Source organism: Lytechinus variegatus, chromosome 4 (assembly GCF_018143015.1).
Source record: "Lytechinus variegatus isolate NC3 chromosome 4, Lvar_3.0, whole genome shotgun sequence".
Classification (NCBI taxonomy): domain Eukaryota; kingdom Metazoa; phylum Echinodermata; class Echinoidea; order Temnopleuroida; family Toxopneustidae; genus Lytechinus; species Lytechinus variegatus.
Window position 1 is genome coordinate 24,998,196 of NC_054743.1, and position 27,902 is coordinate 25,026,097.

The window sequence follows — 27,902 nt, forward strand, 5'->3', positions numbered from 1 at the left end:
TTGCGCTATGCTTATCCCATGAACCTGTGCTGGAAAAAATATGTAAAAGAGCCCACTGTCGACCGAATCACTACCTTACCCACAGCCGTAACTAACCCCGGAGTTGTGGCGTGCTAACTAGCAGTGGGTTGCCTATTTTGCAGCTGCAGATATCTCGCTCGGACTGGCATCTTCGGACATGTTTACGTGACGTGCGCCGAGAACGCGCGGTGAGCGTTGTACATGTAGCGCAGTGTAAAGATTTCGATGAACGAAGGTGAAAGTTATTGTTGAAAAAATAACCCTAATTTCTCTCTAATTTGTACTAACTTCTCACAAGCTGGGCTCTATCGGGAATATGAAGAGGCGAACTGCCGACTGCGGCAGACCAAGACGTCCTGTGAAACGTACGAAGATCACGGAGGGTATTTACGGCAGGTAATTTTTTAGACAAGAAAATGAATTGAATTTCCCTGTGCTGTGGCTGTGTGTGACTGTCAACTGCTCTGCATCTGTCAAGTGTGTGTGTGTGTGATTTGCCAGAAAAGGCAGAATAAAATGGCAGATTGGGTGATTTCAATTCGAGTCAGTACGATGTTGAAATCTGGTGTTGGTATTGTGACAACACCACCTACCTACCAAAACTAGTAAAACTAACAGCTTCGACTGTATTTTGCAGTTTTTGGCTTTGCATTTCCGCTGAACTGCGTTGTTGCCTGTCTGCCTGTAGGCTGTACTGCTAGTGTTGACTCCCCTCACCAAAAATAATAGGCAGTGTATACAGCCACACGCGTGTGTCTTTACCATCCAGCCACACGCGTGTGGTTATATCCAGAACACCTATCTGTGGATACCGCCACACGCCGCCAGTAATAACAGTAAAACACGTACCGCGGTATGTAGGTCTGACCGTCTATATCACGATCAAAATAACCTCATTTCTTCATTAAATTCTTACATTCTAAACCCCTTTGATTTCTTTAATTTTTTTAAATCGTTTCAATTTCATTCTCACCGTCTTCTTTCCTTGCTTTTCTTGTCTTGTTACAAAAGGCCGCCTGTTAAATAGCAAATTTCCACACTTTTTCTACTTGTGTCGATTCTCTACTGAATCTAGGCTATGTGCGCGTACGTACGTACGAAACCCAAACTGTGTATGTCTACTACTGCGCTGCGCTAACGCTGTATGGGTCTGCGCTGCCACCGCGAAGGAAGCCAGAATCGACACAAGTAGAAAAAGAGAATTTGCTGTTAAACAGACGACCGTTTGTAACAAGACAAGAAAAGCAAGGAGAGAAGACGGTGAGAATGAAATTGAAACGATCTAAGGATATCAAAGGGGTTTAGAATGTAAGAATTTAATGAAGAAATGAGGTTATTTTGATCGTGATATAGACGGTCAGACATACGTGTTTTACTGTTATTACTGGCGGCGTGTGGCGGTATCCACAGATATGTGTTCTGGATATAACCACACGCGTGTGGCTGGATGGTAAAGACACACGCGTGTGGCTGTATACACTGCCAAAATAATATAGAATAGGCCCTAGACTGAAGTGAAGAGTTGTCTTATTGGCCCGTACATACAGACAATAGCAGTAACATTATTAGATTTAACATTCGGCTCAAACCCGATTTTCGGATCGCTTTTTGTATGGTCAGTTCCCCCATATGTCTGCGCGGTCTCCCAAGTCTGCGCACCCGTATCTGCACGATTCTAGTAAAAGAAGATACGCAACGGGCACAAACTTTACACATGCAATACATAGGCAGGTATTCATTAAAAGATCCGACTCAGAATGGTGGAAAAATAATGAATTCAGGGCATTTCATGTGACGGCCTCAAAATGCAGCCTTTGTCATCAGAATCCCCGAATCGTGTGCAAAGTGAATGAGTGCGCAGACATGGGGTACCATTTTTTTTTCAATCTGAAAATGACTGCCCGAGGTTTTTTCAAGAAAATCTTATATTTTCTTTTGTTTTTTAATGAGAAATTTGGTACACTTACTCTTAATAATGTAAGGAACACTATTAACCAAAAGATTTTGTGAAATAAGAAGAAATTCATGTTAAATCTTAACTCAAATTGTTAGGTGCGCAGACTTGGGGCCCACCATCATACATAAAATGTCACATTATGAAAAAGAAATAACATCCAAATTTAAGAAAAAAAATATAAAATTCAGAAATATTGTACAGTACGTACGATGGTGTGACCTGATTAGCGCGTTACCTAATTTTGCGCACAGTCGAATATCTCAATTTCTAATTAATATCTTCTAAAACTGATATCACCAACAGAAAGAGCGACTTCAAATTACATAGTAAGACAGTATGGTAATGTACGGTGTGAAAATATTGACAAAACATCGGCAAATTTTGTCACATTTTGTGTCCGCTCTGAGAAAATCTGATCTTCTCGACAAGCATCAAGAAATGCCAGTTTGCAAGTAGAGGTCTCCAAATATGTTAACCCAAGGGCTTACCGTGTATTTGACCATACTTACGGGACTAGCGTGATGTATGGTCTAAATATTTCTCCAAATAAATCGTGAAAACAGAAATTATGCACTTACCACGATTATATGAAGGTCTAAGGAGTGGCAGTTTCCTGACATCGAGGCACAGACTGGAACCTCAAAAAAACCTCCCCAAAAGTTCTCTCCTACCCCCGTTTCGATCGGCCATGTTGTTATGATTCATAACAAAAACTGCCGATCGAGACTGGGTTAGAAGGAGTGTGTGTGCGCAATGGCCCCCTTTTCGATCCCATAATGCATTGCGGTTCTGATTAGCGATAAACCTTATTATGTATAGACCGAAGTTTTATTACTCAATCTGTAGACTTGTGTACAGGGACTCAATGGCCATACATGTATGTTTATGTATTAAGTTCAGATAAACCAGGGAAGTGGGAGTTGCGCGACAGCCTACGTGTAAGTAAGTCACTGTATTTTTTTTTGTTTTAAGTTAATTTTGTCCTGTTTTGGTGCATTTCAGGCCTAAGTGAAATAATAATCTTTATTTTGGTCTGGTTCTTTTTAAGATATTTTTATGTAATAAACACAAAAATCGATGAGCCCCGTCTGGGGGATTTTGCATTGTTAACTCCCTAATAGCGGCTGGACGATCGCGAGCCGTCTGTGTACAAGGAAAAACAGACAAAATTGAAAATGTTAAAAAAACTCCTCGAAACAGTTGGCTGCCAGCTGTCTAAAAGTACTCTTTACTACCGTAGATCTATTTCCTTCAGTTTTCAACTTTGATGGCATGTTTTTGTTTACTGCCACGGTAAAACTAACGTTAGGCCTAGTTACTGCCGTTGAATGTCGTCTGCTGTACCGTGCATCACATTTCCCAGTCACCAACACCAACCCACAGGGATTGGGAAAATCATGATTTAAAGTTCAGTGTTGGTGTTGGCTGTTAATATTTAAATTGAAGCCCAGGTACCTCAAGTGATGTTCATGCAGCCTGCAGGCTCCACTCCACTACCGCTACACCTACCCGAACATCAAGGTCCAAAACTCGCTCTGGCAACAGTGGGAAAAAATGTATATTAATTGTAAAAATTGCACACCAAAACTAGCTTAAAACAAATAAGAAGCTTAATTTCTATTACTCTTCATCCTAATTTCACTCCATATCCATCCTATGCTTAGCCTCAAAATTGGTGATTTAGAGCCAACATTGAGATCCTCACACGTAAATAATTTGCTGCCGATTTCAAAATATTGCATGCACAAGTGTGAGGGTCTGAGCTTGGACCCAAGCGCATAGGGTCAATGAACTTTGGTCATGATGGGGTTTGAATTGGCATCGTTACGATATAATTAATGATCATGACAATGATGATGATGATGTTGATGTTGATTACGATGTTTATGATGATGATGATGTTGATGATGATGATAATGATAATAGGTACCTTACCCATGGTAGCCACTTCAGTTCAGAAAACTGCTCTCCCAGTGGGCCCTGCTTTTATTTTTACCCCGGCTTTAGCTGAGCTGCCTATGAGCTCAAGCATTCAACTTTTTCAAGGAATTTCTTTCTACCGGATATCCATTCACCTCACCTGGGTTGAGCAGCACATGTTTAAACAAAAATCCATTCTGATATCTGTCAAATCTCCTATTTATTCAGCTTGTCAATTTTTTCTCTAGTATTTAGATATCGGTGGCAAAGATTAATTTGTATTAGGTTTCTATAGATGGTGCTGTCGTTAAAGGATTTTCAAGGTGCATTTTTATGAGTGACGTCATAGATCAGGCAGAAGAGGCGGACAGGGAGTGTGAGGAAAGAGGATGGAAGTTTTAAAGATTAGAGGGTCATTCCAAATGAGATCATTTAGAATGAAGGCAGGGTTCTCAAGATGTCGGAGATCCAGGTGCTGCCCCATACAGAATGGACTGGTGGCAAAAAGTGTAGAGTGCTTTCTTTCTTGAGAGAACAGAGCTTGCAGGTTGAGTTGGAGCTCCTTCCAAATGTGGCCACTGGCCAAACGTGTTGGATAAGTGGACGTACAGTAAGCAACTGGGCACATAAGATCACAGCTGGCTGAAGGTGGGTCTGGAGTGAAAGGAGTAAAGCGAGGTCTTAAAACTGTTTCCTTTTAGGAAAGAAAAATCTAAATTTCAGCAATTTTTCCAATATGTAGATGGTAGAAACGTCAATCAGAAAATAAAGATTGTCCTAGTATTTTGAGTAGAACACAGGTACAAGTGTAAGGGTTGTCCTCAATTTTGTCACAAACAGAGACAAATCATTTCATGAGGAATTGAATTTGTCCTTGTTTATGAAAGTCGAAAGATTTTATTTTTTACTTCCCCCTGCTGGAAATACATTTAGGTTGCTATTTCAGGAATTAAGAGTGCTTTAAATGGATTCTGTGACTTCATTTCCCACAGTTCACTGTCTGTTTTTTATGACTTGCTGTCTTACTAAAACTGTAAGATGAAACCTGATATGTTTACGCTTACTAGTGTACTTGTGTCATCACTGAATGATGCTGGCTGGACATGGTGGCTCAGTGATAGGCCGTCCACCTCATGAATGGGAGATTGTGGTCCATCCGAGTCATACCGAAGGCTCTAAAAATGGCACCTTCTGCCTTCATGTCAGGTACTCAACATTAGATCACAGAAGTATAATAATAACATAATGTTATGGAGGGCCTGCTGGGAGAAAAGTTCATACAAGGAGCTGAAGTGGCTACCCTGGGTAAATAAGATGGATTCTGTGACTTCATTTCTCCACAGTTCACTGTCTATTTTTTATGAATTGCTGTCTTACTAAAACTGTAATATCATGGTCCACCCGAGTCATACCAAAGACTCTAAAAAAGCACCTTCTGCCTTCATGTCAGGTACTCAACATTAGATCACAGAAGGATAATGATAACATAATATGATGTTATGCAGGGCCTGCTGGGAGAACAGTTCATACAAAGAGCTGAAGTGGCTACCCTGGGTAAATAAGAATTATTAATGATTCATGATACACAGAGAGACCATGCGTACTGCCGAACAAAATACATTATTTTGCCACATTGGTTTGCAATCTCACCGCAGAGAAGATCTTATTACATCGAGGTAGCCCAACAAATATGACAGATTTGTGTGATCTGAAAAAGAATGTTAGAAAGATCTGTGATATTTTGTAACAAATTTTTTTTTCAGCAAGATAGTAGAAGAATGGGAACAATTTTTCTTGTAAATGTAAATATCGCTGTTAATTTCAAACACTTGCATACTGTACATGTACAGTTGGGGGGAGGGGGCATAGATCCCCAAATATTTCATGATCAAGGCAAAAAAAAAGAGAAATGAAAAGAAAAAGGGTGAATGATGTCAACTTTTCCAATGGTGGCGGGGGTTGCATCGTCAACACTGTTAACCAAGTTTAAGTTTTTGAAATGTCAGCTTTAAAAATACAAGGGCCTATTTCATGAAAATTTTACTTCACAGGTTGATTTGTATCACTGATGATCTGGCATATACATGTATTTCGGTTCACATGATCAAGGTCAAAGGCTGTTAGACTGAAACTTTCACCATGTTGGGGGTAGCCGGAAGCAACACTAAAATCTTAACCAAGCTTAACTTTTAGAAATGTCATATCTTTGAAATTTTAAGGGTGTAGTATTGTGTATTTCATGAAGCCTGGGCAATGTGGGTAATCAGGTATCACTGACAGTGACACTGACTGTCTGGTATGAGTTGCAAGTCAGTGTCAAAGATCATTTAATAGTGCTAACAAACTTTGACCATGCTGTGATCTGTTAAAAAAACTTGACCAAGGTTAAGATTTTGAATTTCTGTTCTGTTTCTGTTTGTGATAACTTCCACAGGAACTCGGCAGGACAGCATTTTGCTGGTAAACGCCAAGCTGGTATATATAACCAATATCTATGAAACATTTTACGTCTAGGTTAATCAGTCATAGTGGCTGACGTTATAGACGACAGATATCACTCTCGGGACTTTTTATCAAAGTGGAGACAATGGCAGAGTTGGGAATCGAACTCACAACCTTGTGATTATGAGTCCGATGCTCTAACCACTGGACCACACGACCCGAAACCACTTGACCACACGACCCGAGAACTTTCCAGTTAATTTCGCAAGTATATGTATACAAGTCCCTATTCAATAAAACTTTCATGGTATCAGGAAACGGTAAATACAGTATGTATAATTTCTGTTCATCGGCAAAGTTGTTCCTTTTGTCCAAAAATGTCACACCCTAGTAAAAACTTACTTTTTGTCTTGCCTTCATACATGAGTGTAGCAGAGGGAGACTGTACATGTAGGCGCCACTTTTCAGGCAGAGTAAGATTGTCAGGGCGTCACAGCAAGTGACTTGTGCACTTTTAGCATTACAAAGCATGAGGGATGAAATAGACGGAAAGATTGCAACAATGATGGAAGCCCTGGGATAAAGTAGTGATAGTGATGGTCATCACTCCTACTCCAGTGGTCCATAGACTCAAAATACATCAGGAAAAAAAATTAACAGATTGGAAGTACATGTACGTGTATGCAGTACTTTGAGATGAGGATCAGTATGTACCAGCCAAGAGTTCCTTAAATATGAAACAGGAATGCTCCTAAAGATAGGGAACAGAATATTGCCATTTTCACCTACATGTATTTGTAGTATTTCTATGATTTTTTTCTGCAGTATTATTGAATCTGAAGTTTCAGGATGTTTCTGAGAACTTCCTATTTCTTGACATTTCCTGGTAATTTCTTCCTATTTCTTGGCTGTCAAGGTTGGCAGGTATGGCATTATTTAAATGAGGGAGGAGAGTATTGAGCAGGGAAGATTTCACCTGGATAATGATAATGGGATATCATTGAAGTGGTATAGAGTGGTTGGAAAACAGGAATTTACTGGTACATGTTAGATGAGAAAGATAGACTGTAAAGCTCAATTAATTTTGCTTTTCAGACTAAAAAAAAAATCTCTAACCCTGGTAAAAACTTGTAGGTTGGGCTAAGGTTGGGGGTTCGGGGGAAGGGATGTTTTGGCCCTTCCTATTTACCCAGGGGTAAACCATGGCCCCCTTTGGTTTTAGAAATATTTTAACGAAGTTGGCTAGCATGGTATAAAAAATGGTACTATCTGGCCCTGCTTAAAAAAGCAGGGTTACATGCTTGTTGCCGTGCTAGCCAAGCAATTGTGGCTCATGCAGCTGTAACTCTGGTGAAACTAAACCAGGATGAAAAAAAGAAGATAAGTCTTGGCTCAACAATTAGCCAGTCACAGAAGTCACAAGTTTATGTTAAAGGTTGTTCGTGATATAATCGTCAATATTCAGTGTCCGATAGTCTGGTCCAAGGGCTTAAACCTTGATTTGGCAAACTTTTGGGTTAAGAAAGACAGTCTGAGTGTCCTGAGAAAAAATACTGGGTTTAAACTTTAAAGATGGTCCGGGTTTATTAGTCTGAAAAGCATTACAGCATACATGTACATGTAGCATCAAGAAAGGTGGTATAGTATCTGACAGGAAAAAAAAAATTGATCTGGAATACAATCCAAGAAGGAAAGAGGAAATGATTTACCAGTAAAGGGAAACTTTGTGTTTTTAAATCACCCCCACAACATGAGGATTTTTATTCAAGCTTTTTCATTTTCAATACTGTTTAATATTTTTGATCTGATCAGAGAGGCGCATGTAGATATTGATGCGATATTAACAAATACTCGTATCATACCATACGTAAATATTATGATCGTATTAGCAGGTGAATCTACGACACTGAACTTGATACCTGTAGATTGAAAAAAAATGAGGATAAAGGGGGGGGGGGAGCAAAACATATACAATTTTTCTGCCCTTATTTTACAGCTTCAATACTTTGACAGGTTAAACAATCAACACAAAATCTATGTATGTCATCAATGGGAATAATTTTTTTCAGGTGAATCAGAATGATTTTGAATTTTTATAATTTAATTTCTTATCAAACACATACAATGCACAGCATGAAATTTTCATTTTCCCCTTTTATAATTGACTGTTATGGTAAACATGAAGTAGGCACATGTGTAATATATCACATGCATATATATACCTTCCACTGTTTACAGTTTTACAATTTACAGTCTTCATAGTGTTTGTCCTACAAACACTACCCATATAGCAAAAGAGTCCAGTATAATCCCTCATTATTCATGCAGCAGAACATCCATTACCAAACTCGACAAATTTTGCAAGCATGCTCCTTTTCCACCATTTCCTATAATTACATCCTATATGCACAACCCTGAGGCAACGTCCCGGTGATTTGTACATTTGAGGGATGCATCCAGAAATCTCCAGTTACCATGACAACGGTGGATGACCTAAATGCATGTTGCGCTGATCTCCTTTTTTCGTTTTTCCCAGCTGATCTTCGTTTGCCAGACCATTTCTTTGTTTGGTGTTCATTATTATGTTTGGCTCACACAGATTTCGTACATTTGAATTCTCTACAGTACTTGTACAATGCCTACATTTGTATACAGAAATTGAATCCTAATATAAGTGCTGCACAATATTTGCTTTAATACTGCAGTTCTGTTTTTATAGCTGATGATTTTATTGATCCTGAAAATGTAGGAGAGATATACTTCACTATAAATGCAGGTTGTTTTGGAATATCATTTTCCATTTCCCCATTATAGCTGAACAGTGATTTCAGCAGTAATAATAGGCTGAACAGTGTACATGTACAAACTTAGCTTGGATTTGCTTTCATATGGAACCATGAACTACATAACGATGTTTAAAAAAATGAAAATCGTGAAGCGGTTTCCTTGTACAGTGTTCTGTACATGTACAGATATACATGTAGCACATGTACTTGGGCCTTTATGTTTGAGCGTCATATGTTGCAGTACACATAATTTGATGTGTGGTTAGCCATACATGTAGGTATTATACATGCATACTGGCTGAACGTGTTTTGTATGATAAGCATACCAGATAATGATCTGTACATACATGTTCTTGTCCTTAAAATAATGAATTTAAAAAAATGGTTTGATCGAGTACAGGTCATCAATACCTGCTGGAAGCTTCATCTGCAGTATTCTCAAATTTTTTGATGGAGGCCTCTAATATAAAGTTGATGCGTATCATGTACAGTATTATTGTTCATGTACGTGTATTTCGCAGGATGTTATTTGGTGGGAGATTTATAGGACTGGGAAGAGAGATGGGGCAGTGGGGATTGGTGTACATACATGTACTTAAATGTATTGTACTTGTAGATACACAGAGGATTGATCAGACCGGTAATATTACATGTAGGTGCGTTGTTCCAATCCTCCAATCTTGCACAACATGAAAAGTACAATATCTTTACATGTACGTACAAACTGCTTTTAATTTTTACTTGGCATACCATATCCATAAACATTGTAATAGATTATCATGTACATGTACATGTACATACATGTATCTGTATGTAATGTCAGGCATGAAACTGTCCAGTAGTACATTAATACATGTACCGGTATTTGCTGCACTTTGTTTCAAAATGGATGATACACAATATTTTGAAGTGCGGTCAGTAGTTACTAGTAGCGTTCATAGCGCCATCTCAAGTCCTCAATTACTCACATCTGGCCAGCATAATGCAGCATTCCAAGACTAAATGTTGAAATAAGTTGGTGAGAGACTACATGTATATGAAGACCCCATTCTCATTACACTTTCTAGAACTAGTTTTACTGGATACCGGGTCAGGAAACCAGTTTGGAAGATCACTTTGCTAACGTTCCCATTTCATCACCCTAAAGTGTTTTTTAAAATCACTTCACGTTAAGCGATATTGTTGCTACGGGAGCGCTCTCAGTGGATGACGCATTTTGCACGAAATGTGAAACTGCAGCGTACGCATTCTACACAGTGTGTAGAGTAGCGTGCTCAAAATGTATGCAGATCGCTTCCCGAAGAACGGTTGTGTCCTCACTTACGCTAAAACCAGTTTTAATGAGGCAAAGCGATCTTGAAAACTACATGTACATCGCGAGATGGTTTTATGAAACTAGTTTGAAAGATCGCTTCAACCGTTCTAACATGTTATTTCCAGTAAACTAGTTTTAGGAAGTAGTGAGAACGGTGTCTTTGTGTTGATCAGGTCGCTCCCTCTTTAAATGCTTGATTGCTTTGCATGCATGGGAGAAGTACACTGTGCATAAAAGTAATTGTTTGGTACCTCAAAAGCCTAAGTTTTCATCTGGTATCGCACTCAGACCCCTCCTTTATCATTTTACTGTAGTGCCGTTTTGTGATAATCTTTCAATAGTTATTGAAATCATTTAATGCCATACATGTAGATGTTCAATATATTTCTCTTTTCCTGCTCCCCATTTTCTTCTCCCATTCACAGTAGTACTTTCCTCTACCTGAAATTTCTTGGAATATGGGGCTTTGTTCTGCTGCTTGATTTTCTTCTGGAGTTCCGCTTTGAGTATCTGTGGCCCGTCTGGCTCCTCCTGAGAAGCATCTACGACTCCTACAAGTACCAAGGCCTGGTAAGCTAATACATTCACACGCTTTAATTTTAATGATAGATACATTACACTGTACATGTTTGTGTCGTGCAATCCCTCTTTTCCATAGGGCATATATAGGGACAGTGATTTTCCGCGATCGCGGAAAACGGACGGAATTCACGGAAAAGGCCTTTTGAAACGGAAAGTGGCATTTCAAACGGAAAATCACGGAAAACGTATTTTCCCTCAAAATACACAGAATAGCAACGGAAATTACTCCAAAATAACAACAAAATGAGAATATTATATGGCCACAAAACCCCAGAAAACACAATCTCACTTCGCTATAAAATCATGACAATACACACATTGTGATTGCTCTCGACATCAGCACACTCGATAGTACCCTGCGATCGTACCCGGCGCGGTGCGGCCGGCCGGGTTGAGCTTCACATCGCTTCAGATCGCTCAACTGCACGGTCGTGTGTTGCTGCCCTCTACGTTTGAAGATGTAACAGCACGATATCGTGGTCTTAAAATCCAAGATGGCGGATTGGCGAAAGTCGTTGACTGATGATAACGATGTCCAAAAAACCCCAAAATTATCGATGAAATTTAATTTCACCGTAAAATAATGCTAATTATGTGCATGCTAAATCAGTTTGAAAAATCATTAAATACACCAGCATAGATCCGATTAGAACGGATTCTATTGTGTTGTTGGTACAGTAGCAGATACAAATTTTGGCCAGTGCGAGTGTATGCGCTTTGATTTTGCTATTCAATGTGTAAACGGAATTGTCACTTTTCCGTGTGTACAACGTCTATGGGGAAACAGAATTTCCGTTTTCTGACGTGCTGAAACGGAATTTGAGATTTTCTGAAACGGAAAAGGCCATTTTTTGAAACGGAAAATCACTGTCCCTACATATATAACAGAACAAAAACAAATGGGAAGAAAATAAAATGCCACATTAAATGTTAACCTCCAAGATGGGCATCAAAATTCAAATATCTATAATGTTTAGTTACTTAATATGATTTTCAGTCACTTCATGCTTCATGTGAATAAAAGAGAAGGTGTACTACTTTTATCAAACAAACAGGTTTTGAATATGTTTTTTTCTATGGATCATATTTCTATTACAGAACAAAAGGGGGAGGGGCATTAAAAAGGGCATAGCAAAACTCCATGGCCAGTGAAAGGGGCATCCAAATTTTTATTCAACTGTTTCAGTCACTACTTTATTAGTAGTGAACTGCCTCTTGCAACAATTATTAATTGGGCAAGGCCTCTTTTCCATAGAGCACATTCTACACTGGATATGACAAAACAAATGGGAATACATGTAAAGAAAAAAGGCATAGAAAATCTCCATGGCCAATGAGAGGGTTGTCAAAATTTAAATTCAACTATGAATTCATGAAATTCTTTTTATCATTTGTAATCACTGCTTCATCATGGAAGAGAAAATCAACTACTTCTTGCATCAATCAAACAAGCTTTAATAAATTTGTATGTTTTTAAGGGCAATGTCACTTTTCCATGAAGCATATTTCTAACATTACAGAGCAAATGGGAAAAGTAAAAAAAAAAAAGAAAAAAAATGGCACAGCAAATCTCTATGGCCAATGAGACTGGCATCAAAATTCATGAACATTCTACTTTGAATTTATAAATGAATATCATTATTAATCACTGCTTCATGAGAAGGAAGAAGTGAACTTCCTCTTACAACAAACAAGTGAGTTCAGGCTCAGCTCAATTATGTCAAACCTGTCATTTTAACACTTAACATGTCAGGTAAGAACCGTAATTTCCAAACATGACCATATTTTATTTTTTGTATTGCTCTATACATGTATAATACATTGAGCATACTGTTATGTTTCACAAATGTCACTTTATGGGTGAGAGTGGTTTTGGTAAAACAATTGCTTTTTAAAGGCATGATTTATGAAGAGCACCAGCAACCTTACACAAAAATCAGGCAATATTAAATGCAAGCAACCACAAACCATTTTTTTTGTTTTTAATGCAAGTACAGAGGTATTTTAAGGGCCCTTTTACTGGGGATTTACAGCAGAGTTGTATGTATTGATGTGAATATGTATCTGTTATTTAATTTTATTGCTTTGATTTCAATGGTTTGCATTAATCACATTAAATCTTCTATTCTAGATAAGTCATGAAAATATTGTAATATTTTCCTAACAAAATGACACCACATATCATTTTTTTCTAAATACAAAAAGTTCTTTCATAAAAGTGATGCTTATCTGTAGTCTAAAATCTTATTTACATGTGTAATTTAATATGAAGCTCAAAATCTCACAGTTCAAATTGATATGTAAACATTTTCTCTCATTATCCTTTCCATTTCCATGATTACATGCATAATGTATATACATCTACACGTACCTTTAAATTTGTAGATTTAAATTCATATCTTTCCTCATTTCAAGTTTCATGCGCCTATGATATTGTGTTCTTTATATTTTTTTGCAGGCCTTTTCGGTGTTCTTCATTTTCATTGCCTTTACTTCGGACATGATTTGCCTGCTATTCATCCCGGTGCACTGGCTGTTCTTTGCAGCCAGTACCTATGTGTGGGTCCAGTTTGTTTGGCATACTGGTGAGTATCACCTAGTGGGAAATGAAAAAAATATGGGGGCTCAGGGCAATTCCACCCCCAAAATGCCTAAATAAGCTCTTGAAATTGAAAAAAGAGCGTCGAAACACCCCATTCACTGCCTTGTAATAAAGCTTATCGAATGTAGCAAATAGATCTAGGCTGTACATTGTTAAAAGTAGCCCCTGAAAAAATAAATTTGCATGGTATCAACCCTTTCTTCATGTCATAGGAGAGGAATAAAACCCATAGGAGAGGAATAAAAGCAGTATAGCTCTAAAGCTGCTTGCTATTGTTGACCTCGTACCATCTAATATCCAAGAACTCCAGGACGATAAAACCTACATTTGGCTGAAAAAAGGCTATAAAAATTGGAAAATTTAGGTATAATTACCTTTTAACTCTAGAAATAATGGTTTAAAAGTGCTAATTATAGGAAAAACAAATTGCCTGCCCCCAAAACACACGAATAGACACCAAAACCAGAGAAAAAGACCACCAAATAAAGAAGTTGTGGCCAAAACTGTGATTTTGGGGGGGTTTGGCGGCCATTTTGGATTTTTGGCCCGGCACACTTTTTTTTTCGGACCCGAGACAAAAAATATTGTCATTTCATGTTGAGATAAGGTAAAAGGAACACAAAAAAACTGTTCCCACAGTAAAACCAAAAATCACCCATTTATCGCCCACTCCTAATATAATATTTCTCCTGGTAATTATATCTTTGTGGGAAAGTCAGGTTACATTGTGTTGTACACTTTCCCATTCTCATATATATTGATCGCTGTTTCCTTCATCTCATTTTACGTTTCATTTCCTCTTTTTTTTTTTTTTTTAGATCGAGGCATCTGTTTACCAACGGTAGCGTTATGGTTGCTGTTTGTTTACATTGAAGCGTCAGTGAGACTCAGAGGGTTAAGATCAGTGGTTCCATTTCATCTGGATCTATGCAGGCCTTTCGCTGCTCACTGGTAAATAAGTCTGTGTTATGATAAATAGGGCTGCATGATATGACAGTAAAGTGCATAATCCATTGCCACTTCTTAATATTCAATTATAATTATATGTATTTTGAATTTGTAAGAGGCCACCATTGTGTAAACATTGTTACTACAATTCAGAATTTCTGCTATCGTAATAGTGTAATGTATTTTAATAATTTTGTATATTACTATGTAAATCATTTTGTATCTTCTTGCTTGCTCCATTATTATTATTATTTTTATTCTCATTGTTATTATTATTATTAGTATTAGTATTAAGATTCTGACATTGAAACTTTAATGAACAGAAGACATTGCATCCATAATTTATCACCTCACACAGTGCTGTGAATGATAGAAGTTTCATTGCGTTTCAGATCTGCCTTGAAATGCTGTCATAGCAACTCTAGGCAGATCTGAAACACAATAACCAAGTTGTATAGCCCATACAACGTGGACATTATCCCGCTTCCCCTAATCCAACTCTGCAGGTTCCCGGGGAAAGGGTCATAAAAATGTTACCCCCTCCCCCTCCCCACCATTATATTCTTCCCCCATCATCACACCTGATTTGAAAGTCGGCAAAAACAACTATTTGTTTCAAGAATCTGTTTCATACATGTGAAGAATTACAACTATCGTAACTTTGCCATTATTGTAACTTCCATTGAAACCTTCATTGTGATCGTCTACTGAGACATTTTTCCAAGGTAGTTACAATAATGGCAAAGTTGCAATAGTTGTTAGTCTTTATGAATTGGGCATCTGATGTACAATATGATTTACAGAATTGTCTTTTTTGGCTTGTTGGATGTGAATATCACGAGCAGAGTTTATTTTTTACCACTGTTGTGTCTTATTATTTTCCAGTATTGGCTATCCGGTAGTAACGCTAGGGTTCAACTTCAAAAGTTATGTGAGCTATCGTATGAGGCTAAGGAAGCAGAAAGAAGTTCAAAAAGAGAATGATTTTTATATGCAGCTTCTGCAGCAGGCACTGCCACCAGAGCAACAAGCGGCCAATGGGGTCGCAGTCACTCCTGCTGAAAAACCTGCTAAAGGTGAGTTTCTCAAGGGCTTAGAGGTGTTTAGATTGGCATAGGAGTGTCATTTGTGGTGATATCAGAGAGGTAAATGAAGAAACTGTTTGGTCTGTGGCATTGCAATATCATGATCTTATTGTTTTGAAATTAGTTTTAGTAAAATAATGCAGAGATGAAATCTGGAAAAAAATTGAAAAAAGTATGCATAATATGAATGAATGAGGAGGCGACTAGAAAGGTAAAGCCTTATTAGTGCTGCCACCTTTACCAAAACTGGAAACAATGTATGATAGTGTGAAATATATGAAGTAATAAATACTGAATACCAGGGGCCCATTGCAGAAAGAGTTGCAATCAATTGCAACTCTAAATATGATGCGCATCTTGATTTTCAACCAATCAACAGCGCGCATTTGGGACTTGCGATTGATTTTTTTGACTTGCGTTTAAACTCAACTCTTTCAGCAACGGACCCCTGATACAACTGATCGTGAAAATCAAGTGTGCGATTAATCACTAACCTTTGTGTAAATAAATTATTCGAACCTCATACAGTAATATTACTTAAGCAAGAATATTTGCTATTCTTTTCCCTTTAAGCTGTTAGTAAAAAGCCTGATGAGCCTGTCGCGAACGGAGTTGCCGGTAAAAAGGAATCACCGAGTAGCAAGCAACCAAAGAACCATCCTGCGGGGGACGGAGGGGGAGGGGGTAACGAGAGAAGCAATGTGACTAAAGACAGCCGCAATAAACATGTCGGAGCAAACAATGCCAGTACGCATGCCAAGTCCACGTCGACTTCTCAACAGGACGGCAATTTCATGGACACAAAGACTTGTCAACTCTCATCCTCCTCCTCCTCCTCTTCTTCAACTTCATCATCATCGTCGTCGACGACGAGCAATCACTCCGTCAACGAGTTTGACAACATGAAGGAAAATCTTGCCAATGAGCAGACGCAAGCCAAGAATCTGAAGCAGATTTCGGTTGGGTCGTCGACACGGCAGCGCAACCCTTCACCCGTGATGAAAGAAAACAGTTCGTCGGGGCAGGGGAGTAAAAAGCCCAAGCCGCTGCCTTCCAAGCTAGAAAATAAAGATAAGGACACTAACGTGAATGCAGAGCAAGCAAGAACGATAAATAGCAACAATCAGCAAGTAAAAACGGATCCTTCAAAGTATACTATAGCAAGGTGAGAATGTTTTTGTTATTCCTTCATTTTATTTGTTCAGGATTAGCAGGTATGGACAGTTAGATATTGTCAGGGAAAGACGGTTCGGGGGTAAAGAGAACCTGTGAGTATCTCATACAGAGTTAAGTCTGACTGAATATGATGCTTAAAGGTAAATTCCAGTTTACGTAACAATCTCAAAATGACTTTTTACAGAATCTAATATAATGACCACCCAAGTGTCTGTATGAATAAAAAATATGTGCCACAGGATTCTGGAAGAAATTGTGTAATTGCTGAGAAATAAGCAAAATAAGCGCGGATTCGGTCACTTCCCTCGGATTACACTGTCCCACGTGTGCCTATCTGTGTTGATGATGTTCAGTGTGAACATTTTTCAGCGTAGATTTCAAGATTTCACAAAGTTCTGTTTAAATGTAACTACCAGATCTAGATCTTCGATGATATACTGACAATTAAGCCTGGTTTTACAGACTTTCTCATGAAATCAGTGTTTACTGCAACTACGGGCATTTCTCTTTAAGCGCCAACACACTCATGATATTTTAACCTATCATTTGACTGATGAGCCCATCCCATTATCGTGATCTGATAAATATGGTGATGCGTTATACACCAAATGCGAATGAGAATTCAAAAAGTGTGGTTTTTAGTCAGACTTGAATATTTGTGAACACCCCTGAAAGGTTTATCTCATGAGACAACAAAAGATGCGATATCAGATATTGGAAGGGGTGCAACTTCAGCTTTTAGATTTCAGAAGCTGAGAGGATCCATGTTTTTAGCGGCAAGCTGCCAAGGATTTTCTTCCATATAGGTCACTGATTGTGTGTGAGCCCTAAAGACTAAAGACTGTTAATCTTTCACAGGTTGGAGTCTGATATAAAGAAGCTGAAGGCTGACCTTCAAGCCAGCCGTCAGGTAGAGAGTGATCTTAGAAACCAAGTCAACAGTCTTTTAGCTGATGAACTGCAGGATAAAGAGGTCTTGGATCAGTATAAAAAAGATAATGAATCTCTTCAAAATAGGTATGTATCATTGAAGCAGGGCTCCACACTAACCTATTTTTTCTACTGGTCCAACCTATTCATGTCGGACCAGTAGATACCCAGTTTTTCAAATTTTTACTGGTCCGAACGTAAAATCTACTGGTCCCAAAAAATAAAGAAAACATTTAAAAAAGGCGCAAGTTTATTTTTCTAGCCTTTTGTTACCCCCCCCCAAATAAAAAGAAGGAATGAAGGACAAAAAGAAAGCAAGACAGAAACGAAGAAAGAAAGAAACGAAGAAAGGAAGGAAGGAAAAGAAAGAATAAAAGGAAGGAAGGAAAGGAAGGAAGGAAAAGAAATAAAAGGAAAGAAATAAATGAAGGGAAGGAAAGAAGCAAGCAATACAAAAAGAAAAAAGTAAAAGAATAGATGAGAGGAAGAAAAAAGACTGAGAGACAAAGAAAGGAAGGAATGAAAGAATAAAGGAGAGAAAGGAAGCAAGCAGTCAAAAAAAGAAAGGAAAGGTAAAAGAATAGATTTAACAACTTTTAGGGAAAAGGAAAGAAAAAGACAGAAGAAAGGAAGGAATGAATGAAAGAGAGGGCTGAAAGAAGGATGAAATGAAAAAAAGAAAGGGTATGATGGATGGAAGAAACAAAGAAAGTAACGAAGAATGAAGGAAAGAAAAGGGTAAAAAGAAGGAATGAAAGAAAAAATGAAGAGAAGAGATGAAGGAAGAAAGAAAGAAAGAAAGAAAGGAAGGAAGAAAGGAAGGAAGGAAGGAAGGAAGGAAGAAAGGAAGGAAGAATGAAAGAAAGAAAGAAAGGAAGGAAGAAAGAAAGAAAGAGAGAGAGGGGGAGGGAGGAAGGGAGGGAGGGAGGGAGGAAGGGAGGGAGGGAGGGAGGAAGGAAGGAAGGAAGGAAGGAAGGAAGAAAGAAAAAAAAAAGATAAAAAGAAATAGAGAAAAATATTTTCTATAAGGATAGAAAGAATGAAAGGAAGGATGGAAGGGAGAAGGAAAGAAAGAAAAAAAAAGATAAAAAAGAAATAGGGAAAAATATCTTCTATAAGGATAGAAAGAATGAAAGAACGAATTAAAGAAAAAAGGGAAAATAAAAAAGAAAAACTTTAACAAAAAATGAAAGAAGAGAGGGAAGAAACAAAGAAAGATTGAAAAGAAAGAAGGAAAGAAAGATAGGAAGAAAACAGAGGAAGAAAGCTCCATGTAAAACCATCATCATAAATATTTTATCAGTATCTTTTTGGCTCAATTAAAGTAGCTACGAAAGAAAGTCAGAAACCAAGTGTATCAACACACACATAAATGCATATGTGGGGCTAATATGTATTCAGACGATGTCACCCGAAACCCGATCTGTTTGAACCAAACAGAAGTGAAAATATTCCTTTTACTGCTTAAAAATGACAGAGTTACTCCAATTTTTAGGAAATATGGACATTATAAGAGCCTTTCATGAGTATGAACCGTGAATTTTGACAGTTATGTGAGAGATTTCTGCCAGAGTTTAGCCAAGTTTCGTTCGCGCAGCCAGTAGAGAATTTACCATGTGGATCGTGTGGCTGGCTAGCTACATGTACACTGTATCTACTCTAGTAATACTTGCGTGTGATTCATTCTGTGTGTATTCTGTGTGTGAATGACAGAATTTGTCGGGGGGAAATGGTTTGCAGTGAATTTGACCATTTCTGGAAAAGTTATTGGCCCAACAATGGTTTTTATTACTTTTTATGTCGGACCCTTAAAATCGTGCTATTTTCGGAAAAATTACTGGCCCGACAATGATATTTTTACTGGTCATGTCGGACCAGTAAATCTTCCTATTTCTGAAAATCTACCGGCCCGACAGCGATTTTTACCGGTCTGGGACCGTCGGACCGCCGCTAGTGTCGAGCCCTGATTTCAGTCTCATTTTCTCTTATCTTCTCTCCTTCTCTCTGACTATATATGTCTGTTTCTCTTTCTTGATATCTGCCATGCTGTCAAGTTATTTTTCTTTCTGAATATTTTAGTTGCTGTCTCCTCTTCTCCCTCCTTAAATCTGTTGCTTTGTCTCACTTTCTTTGTTTCTGTCTTTTCATTTCAATGTATTTGTTTAGTCACTTTCGTTTCTTTGTCTCTGTAGCTCTCTCCCTCTCTCTATATATATCTCCTTTATTTTACTATCTCTCAGCCTATCTCTCATTCTATCTCTCTCTTCATGTATATTAATTTTGATGTTTGTTCTGTTATTGGTCTGAGCTTTAAATTAAAATTGATTCTGCTCTCAAAATGTAAATCACATGTAAATATTGGTTATTAATCACTTTATTACACAGGGGCTCTGGGCAATTTGTCCCTGAAAAGTTCACAGAGCCCTAGAAAATAAAAAAAATAGCCCTGTAAAATTCACATTCTCTAATTCAAATTCAAATTCAATTTGGTTTTATTGAACAATACTCATCAAAAAGTCTGAAGACTAACAATGTGAGTTTACATTTTAAAACATTTCTCTGCAATGTTTAATGGTATTGTTTAACTTTGTGAGCAGCCGATTTAAAAAATTCTCAAACCAAGATGAAACATGTGTACAAGTGCATGTATTAGAACTAATAAATCCTGAAAACAACCATTATTGAGAATGAAAAGCTAAAACTACAAGGCAAAGTCTGATTTTGTAAATAGGTGTCTTATAGACGCCTAAATAGTACACATAAGTGTATGGGATGAAATTAAGATGGTGTTTCCGGTCACTTTTTATTTCAATTTTTGAAGCACTAAATAATTATTTTCGAATGCAGTTTTTTCTGGCCTTCATTTTTGTAACATATCACAGACACAGATGACAAGTGTGACCTTCTAGCTCAGATTTTTTAAAAGTCAAACCAATGTTAACCAATCACTTTAAGCTTTATACCCAGGGTAGCCACTTCAGTTCTGAAAGCTGTTCTCCCAGTGGCTGCAGATAAAGCTGCATATATATACAGTGCGTATCAAAAAAAAGTTTACACTTTGAAAGAATGCTGTAAAATTATAGATTTGTAATATCCTGAAGGTTTTTTCCACATTTTAACATTGGTACCGATCCATTTAAGCAAATGACGATATAACTGTCGAAAAATATTTCCGCTTGAGTGAGCACCACAAACTTTTGAAAAGTTAGTGAAAAATGATTTGCGCAGAACCTTGAAATAGTTATGCAAATAAAAGTCGATCTTAATCATTAAGAAAACGTGGAATTTAGCTGGTAAAATTGATTTGAAGATATCTTTTACCTTTTCAAACTTATTTCCTTGCCCAAAAGACTTCGAAGAGTGCATTGCGCCCCACCCCACTCCCACACACACCGAGACCATCGTGACGATATTTGCTTTGCACTGAGCTGTGATTTACATGAAATGGCTTAGGCTTGATTTTAATTTTGTTAATCATTGTCAAGCTTGGGAAAAGTGTGGAGAACAAGTATTAAATGAAAAATGAAACGTAAACCCACTTTAAATGATAAAAACTCAGTGTAAAAATGCTGGAGATGTCTGATATAAACTTTTGTTCAGGTTCAGTTATGTCCTCAGATCCAGCTGGCACAAAAAGGGTAAAGGTTGTGATTACTAAATGTTGAAATTTCAATTTGGGTGGCAAAATTAATACAGCATACTTGAATGTATCCGTTTTATTTCAATTGACTAAAAGTGCAAGGGAAATGTGTGAGAAATGTTTCGAAGGATAAGTTTGATTTCGCCCTTTCCCTTTGACAGCGTAAAAATGAGCATTTCTGCGCAAACAGATTTCTGCGAGCTTTACAAAAATGGACAGTACTCACTCAAGTGTAACATTCTGTCAAAACTTTTACTTTCATTGGATAGATGAGACCCAAACCTAAGATTATATGTGAAAAAATTACCCACATGTTGTTTATTTTTGAATTCTCAGGGCTTTTTTCAAAGAGTAAACTTTTTTTTGATACGCACTGTATATACGTTGCAGATTTACAATGTAGGTAGTAATGATAATAATAATAAAAATGCCTGAATCACCTCTGTTGTAAACTTCAACCTTTGACCTCTGTTTTGACAGATTGCATAACCTGGTGACCCAGAAGCAGCAGGACAAGCAGAATATAAGTCAGCTTGAGAAGAAAGTGAAGCAGGAAAGGGATGGTAGAACATCCCTTGAGAACCTCCTCAAAGAAGAACGAAAGAATAGAAAAGCTGAAGAATCCTGTAGGCAATATTCTCATGCTGGGTAAGAGATATTACCATCAATATACTGACATTGGATTATTGTTTGCTTTCCCTATCAGTTGAGACCAAAATAATGTTCAGTATTTCACCTTTCAAGGGAAAATTGCCTATTCGTCTACTGCCAACTCGTCCACTCACCACATGGTCTAACTTCATTTAGTATAATGCTTTTCCATCCAACCAATAACCATTTGGTCCAATCATCACGTTGTTGTATAATCACCATTTCGTCTATGACCAGTTCGTCTCATAACCAGTGGGTCTTATATCCATTTTATTTTCATTTATTTTGCCTCACTCGGTGCAATTAGACCAAATGGTATATGAACTACATGGCTATTGGACCAACTGGTTATTAGTCAAAATGGTGAGTGGACAAAATGGCAATTAGACCATGTGGATAGTGGACGAACTGATGGTAGCCCAAAATGATAGTAAACGAGTTGGTAATTGGGCTAATTAGCATTAGACCTTTTGGAAATAAACCCTTTCAAGCACTCATGCTTTTCTAATGATTGATATTGACCGAATTCAAACAATTTAAAAAAAAAATTAAAGTTAGAGTCACCACAAGGGTACTTATCATTTGGAAACTTAGACACCGTTCTCACTACCTTCCTAAAACTAGTTCAACGTGTAGTGAGAATGGTCGAAGCGATCTTGGAAGCTATCTTCCAAACTGGTTCAGAAAACCACCTCGCGATGTAGTTTTCAGGATCACTTTGCCTATTTAAACTGGTTGTAGCAGTGAGGACACAACCGTTCTTCGGGAAGCGATTTTTGCACATTTTGAGCGCACTATTCCACACGACAGGTGTAGAATGCCTACGCTGCGGTTTCTAATTTCGCGCGAAAATCTCACCCCAGTGAGAGCATTTCCTTTATAGCAATAAGCTTGCTATCTGGAAAGTGATTTTGAAAACCATTTTTGTGTGACCAAGTGGGAACGCTAGCAAACTGATCTTCCAAACTGGTTTCCTGAATCGGTTTCCAGTAAACTAGTTTTAGAAAGCATAATGAGAACAGTGTTGTATATTCCTTGGGACTGTAATTTACTATCACTATTTCAAAAGGATTTTAAAGGTCTGTGATAATTGATGCAGAGCACATTTGAAAATGAAATAGATATGATGATGTGATTTTAGAGTTTTAGAAGATGACACTTACACCCATGTGCTATTAGAGGGATGTACAGTATGTTCCATTTCTTCTGTGCACGTACTTGACATGAAGGAGCCAGTGCAGCAAGCTTGCAGTTGGCTACAAATGGCCATGGCGTTACTTATGATGTACCAGTGGTCTGAGGCGTACAGACGAGAATCCCACAGAAAGAACTTCAAGCTTTGTTTATTTCAATTATATAGTTTCTCACTTTAAGATACATAGTGTTCAGCATATGTCCTAAGCTAAGCGCCTGTCGTAAAATTAAAATGGTTTACTGCTCCCTGGATATCTCCTGTTCCTAGATTGAAATTAAAAGCTGATCTTGGAAGCAGGATAAGGATGGAGAGAGAGAGGGGCACTGGGTCAGCGGCCTTGTCAGACCCAGGCGCTGGCACCACTGTTGTAGCTTGCAGCGCAAGGCAGAGCGATAGGAAATGTATGAAATATCAAAGGTAACCTTTGACCTTTTGTAGCGCATATTCTTGCTTAACCAATAAGAGTAATGTAGTTTTATCATTCTGTACCCTGCTACCATCATTAAGTACAGTTATGCATCGGCTGTGTGAATTTAATCCATGTAAATCCTATCCACTAGGAATCAGTAACCACACTAGATAGCATTGGGACATTTCTAAAATGCTTGAGGTATTGGTATTTAGAAAAAAAGTGAATGCCAATTCATGTGGACACCATCATCAAAGACACTACAAGTGGAATGAAACGCTTGGGAAGAGCGTCTGACAGCGTTGAGTAAGTAGACTTGACGTACTGGTCACAATTTTTGGTTGTGTACAAAACATATGAGGGAAACGATGGGAGGGTGAAGGAATGGGTGAATGTGTCATTTTAATTTTTTTTTTTAAATTAGAAATGAATATATCTTAGAGGTTTGTGGGAAAGAAAAGGTGGAATTATCCCCATGCACCGCCCTTGTTCCCTCTCTCATTTTTGCCATATGTTTTATACACAGCCAGTTGCGCTGTGCAAAGTTTTACTTACTATTAAAATGCTAATGTGCGCCCTTCCCCATGAGCGAAATTGAGCGTTTAAGAATCGCGGAAGTGTCTAGTCTTCCCCTTGTAATGTCTTTGTTGTCATCCAATCATTTGGATTAGTATTCACTTTTTGATAGGTGAACTTCGTAAAGTGTGATATACTGGTATCCGCATGAGCAAAAGAAGTTTTTGTTAATGTGCATGATAAATGATCATAATATCTAATGAAATGTATGTCTTTGTCTGTCTGTTGTAGTCGTTTGTATCTTTTTGCCTTTTTGTTTTTGTTTGACACAGTGGTGTAGATGAGTGCACAGAAAACTGTCGTATGAGACGCCAAGACCAGGAAAGCGAGATTCAGCATTTATTGAAAGAAACAAGAGACAAAGGGGATAAATTAAGGGATTTAGAACAAAAGATTGAGGTAAGTTATAGCATAGCATAGATAAACCATCATTCCTTCTTTTTAATAGTATCTTAAGTGAAATGGATACTGCAGGTGAATGTATGATTTTTTTTTATTGTTTACAATCCTTTTTTGTGATCTCATTAAGAAAAGTAGTTGAATATTTGCAAAGGAATTTTAACATACATTCCCAGATGGTAACAATATTTATCTGTATTATTAAAAGCACAATAATTAAATGTCAATATTAATCTTATACCCATGTGCACATTCTGATGAAACAATCAGTACAAATAGATGCCTTTATAACACAGACGTTGATATTATTTGGGGTCAAATATAATGGTATTAAAGGAAAATTTATGAATCTGTACTGTTTGAAATATTTTGAATTATTAATGGTGTCTTTTGTATCTTGAATTATTAATGGTTTTAGCTTACAATGGGTTTTGATGACGGTCTAACATTTCACAACGCCTGTGTGTAAGTTATAATCGAGCTATATTATTGGGTTTCAAAGTTCAAACTGATTCAACATTCTAGGTGCCTCTTTCAGATGGTGACATGAGATCAATCTGAAGACATCTGTAAAAAAACCCATATACATTCAGATACACATAGATATATAAAATGGATCCCTTTATAAATGGAAGTCAGTTTCAATTTGATGTGATAATGACAGGTTTTTTTTACCAGAATATCCAATCCTGTCTCTTATCACTTTGAGGTCAAATTTTGGAACGGATATCTGTGGTCCTCCAAGATTTGAATTCGGCAGATACACTTGTATCACTGAGAACTGAATTTTTCCCCCTCTGCAGCTCCGGGAGCGTCAGGAAATCCAGAGTAACAACGAGAGGCTGATGAATGCCCTGGTTGCCATGCAAGACAAAACAGCTCAGCTGGAAAATAGTCTTAGTGCAGAAACCAGACTTAAACTAGATCTCTTCTCAGCTCTGGGTGATACAAGGCGACAGGTTGAAATTGCTCATAGTAAGTAATCACTGCAAATTCATTATGGAAGTGCATATTTTCAAAATCTCATTGTCATTTTGACACTGCATTACACTTGCGTGATATGTTGCAACCTTTCTTTACCTTTATTTATTCAGTTTACATTCTTATATATGTGAAACACTAAATTGCCTAGACAATATTATTGGTAACTTTTCTTTTACATTCAAACAATATGTGAATTACAAATTGGGAAGTTTTCTGTCATGGCTTTGACCATATCCAACGTCTTGTGGCAGTTACTGTAGTAAATCAAGAAAATATTTTTAGTGATACTTTTAATTGTACTTTTTTTGTATGTTTTTAATGTACACAAGTAAGGCATATATTTCTATAATGCCTCTGGAAATCCTCAGTTTTATACCTCTTTCCATAGGCCATTCTCATTATATTCTCCTTATTATTTTTGTACTGTGCAGGTCAATTACATCACAAGGATGTTGAGATTCGTGAGTTAAAGTCCACCATAGCTGACCTGATGGCCGTGATGCCCATGTCCAACTACCCCGCATCCTCCAGCTCTGGCAGTGCAGTGGCCTCCCCGCGGTACTCGGTCAACTTCTGCAGCCCGCGCCAGCCACAGCCCGACGAGAGCACCCCTCCAACAGTGGTCACCAAGCCCATGGCTGGGGTTTCCCCTCTCGTCCAGCAACAACCACCACAACCACCTCAGCCCCAACCGCAGCAGCGCTCCAACCCAGGGACACCTCCCCCTGGGGCGCAGTCGCAGGGTACTTCCCCCGCGAAGACATCGGTGCTCGACCCAAACGCAGCCGTCTACAGACCTAAGAGTAATTAGAGTATAGAGAAAGGGAGAACAGATTTAAAAATACAGAATTTTCTTGCCAAGGTGTTCTTTAGTCATGTTGTGATGCTTCATTTTCGCTTGCTTATCAATGTCGGTGTTCATTGTTTGTAACATAGCTCACATAGATCACAGTCTACGGAAACCATTTTACATAAACACATTGCAAATGTGTGTTGCCTCATGAATCATCCAAAAATTCTAGAGTATGCTGGTATGGTCATTTCCTACTTACCATACCAATTCATCATACAACATTTATTTCACCCATTGGATTTAAAAGTTTTCAGTATACTACAACAGGGCTCTATAGTGGTTACACTTCGTAATTCTGAAGGTTCATAATTCCGAAGGCTCTTTCTTTGGAAGGTTCATAATTCCAAAACAAAAATATTTCATGCACCTTTTACGAAACGTAAAAGGGTTCTTTAATCCGAACATTTGTGGCGTTATTCCGACGGTTCGATAATCCAAAAAAGAAATAGGGTGCGTTGTTCCGAATGTTCGGTAATCCGAAAACGAAAGAAGGTTTGTTAGTCCGAAAACGAGATAAGGTTCGTTAATTATTTCATTTTCGGACTAACGAACCTTAATATTTTTTCTTCCCTTTTTTCATTCGTCTCAACTGTGCTGTCATATGGAAATGTGCCCTTTTGAAAAGTGGCCTTGCTCCAGAAATATAAAGATTAAGGCCCACCAGTGGATTTCAAGTTCTGGCATCTTCCTCGTTTTGTCTTCCATGGGTAGTAATTGTGTTGTGAACTAGAAGGATGTTGGCTATGCATTGAAGATTACAAGATGTTTGCTTCCATGAATAGATTTTGTTTGTTGTGCAGCAAGAAGGTAGTCCACCCTGTGTGTTAAAGATTAGAAGTTCAAACCAATCAGTGACAGTCTTATCTATGGAAAGGCATTCATGCCATGAAGATGCTGTGCATTGAAAAGAGGCATGCTAATGATTAATAATTGCATCAGGATGACTTTTCTATTAAAGTGCTTTGCATATTGCTAACCTGGACAAAGAGTTGTGATTGATCCTGTCAAAGCCAGCAACACCAGCCTCCCCAACATCCAGTATGCATGTTTCTGTCCAAAGTTTTTCTCTGTACACATGCATACAACTTTTTCTTGACAATTCAGTGTGCTCTGTTCCAGAGCTGCCAAGTAGTACGATTTTTCCGTATTTCATACGGAAATCAATTTAAAATACGGCAGTACGCTTTTTCATGATAAAATACGGGAAAAATCAAATTAGAGAAAAAAAGGTATTCCGTGTGTTGCTGCCCTCTACGTTCAATGAGTTATGCTTTCATCAAGGCTTTCCGATTAGAATTTTCGATATCCTGGCGAATCAATGCGGGTGACAAGTTCCGAGCGCACGCACGTAGTTTACAAGCGCAAAGCAGCGGCTCAAATCGCGAAATTTTGCGACTGGTAAATACGTCTGTAAGGATGATGACGTCATCC

General features: G+C 38.0%; 1 protein-coding gene across 2 annotated transcripts; it reads left to right on the forward strand.

Annotated features, from left to right (window-relative positions):
* On the forward strand, positions 1-26,808 carry LOC121413679 (macoilin-like). 2 transcript variants are annotated; one of them, XM_041606601.1, is made up of 11 exons: positions 1-417; positions 10,870-11,011; positions 13,482-13,608; positions 14,444-14,576; positions 15,459-15,649; positions 16,232-16,823; positions 17,693-17,851; positions 21,885-22,052; positions 24,508-24,634; positions 25,438-25,609; positions 26,050-26,808. In XM_041606601.1, exons 1-11 carry the CDS (start codon positions 338-340, stop codon positions 26,427-26,429), a joined length of 2,271 nt encoding a protein of 756 aa, XP_041462535.1. In that variant the 5' UTR covers positions 1-337; the 3' UTR covers positions 26,430-26,808. The 2 variants fall into 2 exon arrangements, with proteins under 2 accessions (XP_041462535.1, XP_041462534.1); XM_041606600.1 differs by having other exon boundaries at positions 2-417; positions 10,867-11,011; positions 26,050-26,807.
* The last annotated feature ends 1,094 nt before the right edge of the window (positions 26,809-27,902 follow it).

Coding starts and splice junctions, on each gene's coding strand:
- LOC121413679 (XM_041606600.1), top strand. CDS start 338: ATGAAGAGGCGAACTGCCGACTGCGGCAGACCAAGACGTCCTGTGAAA. Junction 11,012..13,481: donor CCTACAAGTACCAAGGCCTG/GTAAGCTAATAC, acceptor ATTTTTTTGCAG/GCCTTTTCGGTGTTCTTCAT. Junction 13,609..14,443: donor CCAGTTTGTTTGGCATACTG/GTGAGTATCACC, acceptor TTTTTTTTTTAG/ATCGAGGCATCTGTTTACCA.